This window comes from Populus alba, chromosome 10 (genome assembly GCF_005239225.2).
Source record: "Populus alba chromosome 10, ASM523922v2, whole genome shotgun sequence".
Taxonomy (NCBI): Eukaryota; Viridiplantae; Streptophyta; class Magnoliopsida; order Malpighiales; family Salicaceae; genus Populus; species Populus alba.
In genome coordinates, this window is record NC_133293.1 from 10,485,467 (window position 1) to 10,491,914 (window position 6,448).

General features: G+C 34.8%; 1 protein-coding gene across 1 annotated transcript; it reads right to left on the reverse strand.

Annotated features, from left to right (window-relative positions):
• Window positions 1-5,056: 5,056 nt before the first annotated feature.
• On the reverse strand, window positions 5,057-6,183 carry LOC118061568 (metalloendoproteinase 1). The gene has a single exon (XM_035075043.2). It carries the CDS (start codon window positions 6,154-6,156, stop codon window positions 5,227-5,229), a length of 930 nt encoding a protein of 309 aa, XP_034930934.1. The 5' UTR covers window positions 6,157-6,183; the 3' UTR covers window positions 5,057-5,226.
• Between the last annotated feature and the right edge of the window lie 265 nt (window positions 6,184-6,448).

Sequence of the window (6,448 nt, forward strand, 5' to 3'; positions counted from 1 at the left end):
TAATTCAAATGGACTAGAGAGATTCAGAGTCGAGGTAGGCATCCTATTAATGAGGTAAATAGCAATACTAAAGGCATGATTCCAGAATGTTAATGGAAGGGATGCATATGAGAGTAGTGTGAGCTCAGTCTCAACAATGTGACTGTGCCTGCGTTTAGAATATCCAAGGATGGTAATGGGGGAGAGTATCTAGGACAAGGATGGTCTTAGATACTCTCCCCCATCCTTGTTGAAAGTAATTCTCAACAATGGCTTTATAACGTGTAAAAACTTCATGAACATCATATTTGCGTTTAAGGGGATATTTGGTAAAGTGATCAACAAATATAACATAGTATTTGAAACCATCAAAAGACACAAGTGGAGAAGTCCAAACATCGGAGAAAACAATTTGCAAAGGATGTATGGACATAAGTGAGGAAATAGAGAATGGTAACTTATGGCTTTTATTGTAGAGGCATGCATTACATGAGAAATTAGAAGTGGCAGATGAAGATGATTCTAAATAAGAATTAGTGAGGTTGTGTTTTAAAATAAGAAATGTTGCATGTCTTAAGCGACTATGCCAGGTTGTGCCTATGGTTTTTTTGGTGGAGAAGGCTAGAAGTGGTGGAGACTATGGTTTGAGAGCCAGCCATTCATACACTCCATCCTTAATACTGCCTTGGAAGAGAATTGCCCATGTTTGAACATCCTTCACAAAGAACAAGGATGGTAAGAACTCGACAGAAACATTGTTAGTGACACAAAACTGATAAACAGAAATCAAGTTTCTTTTCATAGTGGGTACACATAGTACATTAGACAATTTAAAGGATGATGTGGGAGAGGATAGATGTGAAGAACCAGTGTGTGTAATGGGAAGACCGGTACCATCGCCTATCATAACATCATCAGATCCACTGTAAGGAAAGTATAGAGATAAATTCTGTTAATCTGCTAGCTATCACATGGTGAGAGGCACCACTATTGAGTAACCATGTAGGAGAGGTGGATGAGGTGTTGGCAACAAAGTTTACACGTGGCTACCAAGGGGAAGCTGAATTTTGTGTTGTTGAAGGCTCAATATTGGAGGAATTAATCAGTATTAGCTGAAATGATGGACAACATTTGGTTGTGTGTCCTTGAATGCCCCATATTTGGCAAAAAGCCTTGATATTTTCGTAGGGGATGGCGGCTAGGATGATAGGTAGGGCAAGTGTTTGAGGTGAAGGGAGGCTGGAAAGGGGTGGTAGGGGAAGAACACCAATATTGGGGATTGGCAGGGGAGGAATAAGGAGGGCGATACGTGGAGGTTGGTCGAGTGCCATGCCATGCATGAGATGTCTTTTGTGTAGGATTGGCTGTAATAGGAAGGGGTGTTACATAGGTTGAGGACGTGGCTTCAAAAGAAAGAAGCTTTTCTTGCAGTTCATCAAATGAAATGGAAGTGTCACAGGCTTGAACTGCTCGGACAAGTTTTTTGCAGTCATGATCGAGACCATCCAGAATTTTTGTTAGTGAGGTCTTTTGGATCCATTGGTGCACCTAATATAGTCAGTTCATCAGCACAGGCTTTAACAGAGTGAAGAAATTCAGTAATGGTCTAAGATCCTTTAGATGGATTTTTCAGCTGGTTTTTAACTTGTTTGATGCGACCACTTGAAGGTTTATCATATGTGTTTGCAAGTATTATCCATGTTTCTTGAGCAGTCCCTGCACAAGCAATAAAAGAAATAACGGTAGGAGAAAGAGAGCCAATCAAGGCATTAAGCAAAAGCTTATCCTGACGAATCCAAAGTTTTTGAGAGGGATTTGTTATTGTGATGTTGTTTGCAGTAATGGTGTTGGGAGGGCAGGGTGTTGTTCCATCGATGTATCCAATGAGATCATATCCAATGAATAAAGTTTCAAACTGAAGCTTCCAGAAAATGTAGTTTGTGGATGTGAGTTTGAGAGATGTTTGTGCAATGGTATTTATTGTAATGAGAGGAACCTCATGGTGTGGAAGGCTGGAAGAAGAGATAGTAGTTGTTGAGTCAATTTGGGTGGTCATGTTATGTTTTGAACAAGAAGATCGATGGTTTGTGACAGAAGAAAGAAACTAATGACGAATAGAATTAGGCAACTCTGATACCATGATAGATGGAACAGTTTCTACAATGTTGTTGCTTACTTTTATTAATCAACCAAGCTGTACATATAGGTTTAAGAGAAACTAACCAACACCTAAATACAAGGAAGGATAAGACGAAGACTCCTAGTCTTAAGGAAGTTTGGATTGTTGCTTAATACAAGGAAGTTTAAAGATGAATGATTTGATCTTCATTCTGATAATGTTGATCTTCATTATGATATAATGTTCACTAGGGTTCTAGATTATTGCTATTTGATTATAGAATTAAAAAGCGAGTTAGACAGAAGGTAGTTAATTGGCATTTTAAAGATATATAATGTATGTTTATAAGTTTGCTGGTGATTTTGCTTTTTAAATTATTTTTTGGTTTGAAAATGCATCAAATTAATATTATTTTTAAAAAAATTAATTTTGATATTAACATATCAATAATTTAAAGTAAAAAAAAATATATTTTTATTTTTAAAAAAACTTTTGAAATACAAAAACAAAATGACCATAATAACAAGCACAGCATCAGAAGATGCAGTTAGGGATTCGTGTAAGAGTTAATCAATTATTTTTGGAACACGACAGTTAAAACCTTTGAAATTGAAGCATGCACCATAAAATGATGATGATGGCCTTGCTGAACTGAACCAGATTGCCTCAGGTTGTGGCTTACGTCGCCTTGCGTTCTGATAGGAAAGACGTCTACGACAGCTTCAATTCGCTTCTTGTCATCAAACTCTGACAATTCACGGAACCTAAACAAATTTTGCATCCTAAATGCAGCATCAGCAGACTTGTTTAGCCGTAGATAATAACATCATGAAGTTAAAGCAAAAGCAACAAAGCTCAATCATGGAGATTAAAAATGAATAATTACTAAGAATTCCCCAAGAATCAAGATTCATGAGAGAACCTGCCTGCTGCCCTTTTTTATGGATTCCTGAAAAGGATTTGTGTTCAAGAATTCATTATGAATGATAATTTTGTTATTTTGAGATTCCAAAGATTTTTTAGTCGTTAAAATAATAAACTTGTAAATAATGAGATATATTTTGTTGGCTTTTTTTTTAAAGGATATTAAAGGTAAATACACGTACAAAATTTATGATATAAAATATAATTTTTCAAACCATATATATACACATATATATATATATATACATATATATATAATTGCGACCGAACCTAAGAAAATCTTTTGTGATTATTGGTAAGAGTAAATAAGAGCATGGATTAATGGTAAAAAGAGAATCACGTATTAAACACAAAAAATTATTGAATGAGATGGTAGATAAATTATTTTGAAATCAACAATTTAACATGACATGGAAGGAACATGCAATAGAGAGAGGATCTAATTTAACATGTCGCACAATAATAACTTAATCTATAGCTTTTTTTTTTAAATTTTGGTACAATAAAAAGCTCTTCAAATATGTAGAATAAAAGCCCAATCTACTTAGATATAACATATTTAGAGTATGAGATGGGGCCTATAAAAAAAAACTATTCAAGCGGAATACACTGTTGTATTGATTATGTTCATCATATATACAGGGTACATTAGGATTCTTCTATAAATTAGAGACTTATGACAGCTAATTGAATGCAGATTGATACAATATATTCTAACATATCTTTTCTAATTATATCAAGATATAGCTTCTCTATTTATATCAAAACATTGTCAATATAATTTCCAACACTGCTCCCTCTCAAGTTGGAGAGTGAATATCAATAACTCCCAACTTGCACATGAGCTGCTTGAACTTCTCTTTTCCCAAAGCTTTTGCAAACACATCTGCTAATTGTTGTGAAGAAATCAAATGTTGAGTAACAACTTCACCTCATAAAATTTTGTCCCAAATAAAGTAGCAATCCATTTTAATATGTTGAGTTCTCTCATGAAACACATGATTTTTTTACAATGTGTAAGGCTACTTGATTATCACAATGTAAAGTAACATGATTTGAAATAGACATATGCAAATCTGGTTTAGCCGTAGATAAATAACATCAGAAATTCTGCATCAGCAGACTTGTTTAGCCGTAGATAAATAACATCAGAAAGCTTAGCAAAAGCAACAAAGCTAAATCATGGAGATTAAAAATGAATAATTACTAAGAATTACCCAAGAATCAAGATTCATGAGAGAACCTGCCTGCTGCACTTTTTTATGGCTTCCTGAAAAGAATTTGTGTTCAAGAATTGATCATGAATGATAATTTTGTTATTTTGAGATTTCAAAGATTTTTTAGTCGTTAAAATAATAATTTAGTAAATAATAAGATATATTTTGTTGGCTTTCTTTTAAAGTATACTAAATGTAAATTTGCGAATGAAATTAACTGTTAGAGAATAATATAAATCATATTTTAGGACCTCACTTAATAGCTTAAGTTATTGGGATGAGTTGGTTTCTTGACATGGTATCAGAGCCTTAATGACCAAGTGGTCATGAATTTGAATCTCAACATCTCCATTTATTTGATAAAAATTAAGAATAAGGTAATGTGGACTTGTGCAAGTTTCAAGCTTAAAGGGCTTTCACTTAAGGGGGTGTATTAGAGAATAATATAAATCATTTCTTAGAACCTCACCTAATAGCTTAAGCTATTGGGTTGAGTTGGTTCCTTGATATTTATGATATAAAATATAATTTTTCAAATCATAAAAAAAAAAATCCTTATAAAATTTTTTGTGATTATTAGTAAAAATAAATAAGAGCATTGATTAATGGTAAAAAGAGAATCACGTATTAAACACAAAAATTATTGATGTATACTTATTTATTCCAAGAATTTTACGTCTTCATATTTATTTTGAGACTGAGAAGGTAGATAAATTATTTTGAATTCAACAATTTAACATGATGTGGAAGGAACATGCATGAGAGAGAGGATCTAATTAACATGTCGTACAATAATAACTTAATCTATAGCTTTTTTTTTTAATTTTCCTTTTAATTTTGGTACAATAAAAAGCTCTTCAAATATGTAGAATAAAAGCCCAATCTACTTAGATATAACATAATTAGAGTACGAGATAAGGCCAGCTTGCAACTGCCATGAATATTTTCTAGCAATTCCTTAACTGATACTGCATATAGTTTAATTAATTAATTGGAATAGAGAGCATGTATCCCATCAATATCATCCTGGGCGAGATCTCTTTTCTTCTTTCCCGGTGCTATCGTTGGATACATGATGGCTTCGGGATGATCTTTACTATGATAAAGGCCAAGCAGATGTCCTATTTCATGAACAGTAACGGATTCCAGGTCGATTTGATCCATTGCGGGGTCAGTGCTCCAGTTCTCGTCTGCATCATAATGGAGACGCCCGTCTTGTGGATAAAAAGCATGAGCCAGTTGATTCCCTGGTCCATCAAAAGGATACTGGTCCCCATGATCGCCGCTGTAGAACTCGATTACAATATCCGCTGATGCACCGGCAGTCGCCTCCTGGAAAGTGAATGGAGAAACCTTTGCCCATGTTTGGAAAGCTTTTGAGCAGACCGACCTCAAGGTGTCCGAACCAACAACTTGGACACCCGAGCCAAATCTGTAGGTCAGAGCATACTTGGAAGGTGGCCACTTTTGTGTCCCGAAAGCATAATGAACAACCATGTGGAACTTGTTGTGTTTTGATGGAGTGCTGTTCGGTTTAGTGGACGGAGTGTTTATGATATCAGGCATTCCACATCGTGGAATCATCATTTGTTGTATGGTACTAGAGTCAAGGTTACCAGTAACATTCAGATGAAAATATTCCTGGTATGTTTTGAGTGCTAGCTCCAAGTGGTCATCAAAATCACTGCTTGTGAGAGTGAAATCATCACTTGGGTAGTACCCAAGTTTTTTGAGGTATTGCTTGAGCTCAATAAGCCCTTCCACAGTTTGGCCCTTTTGAACCCCCTCCAGCCCTTGAAGGAAGCTGCTGAAAGATTGGCGATGCTCGGGTTTCAAAGTTCTTGCCTGACCTCTGAAGGACTGGATAGAAAAGATAACGAGGATTGCTGATAAAAGATGGGAAAGATTAGGAGCCATATCGTGTGTTGTTTCGGAGAATGGCTTCAGACGGGGGTTGTGGCTTTCAATTCTAGTATCGGATGGCTATTTATAGACATATAGTATGTTGTAATGGCATTGGGAATATAGAATATGTCTTGAGATTTTACTACTGTCCTTATTTTTTGTTAATTCTGATTTCTTATTTTTCAAATATTAAATATTTAGACTACATTTGTCCTTCAAGCATCTAATTTATTTATTTTCTTTCATAGTAATCGATGAAATTACTATCTGAATATTTGAGTTTAACTTTCATTTATATGGTTAT

Bases quoted from the DNA above. Each gene is read 5' to 3' on its own strand.
- LOC118061568 (XM_035075043.2), bottom strand. From the start codon at position 6,156: ATGGCTCCTAATCTTTCCCATCTTTTATCAGCAATCCTCGTTATCTTT.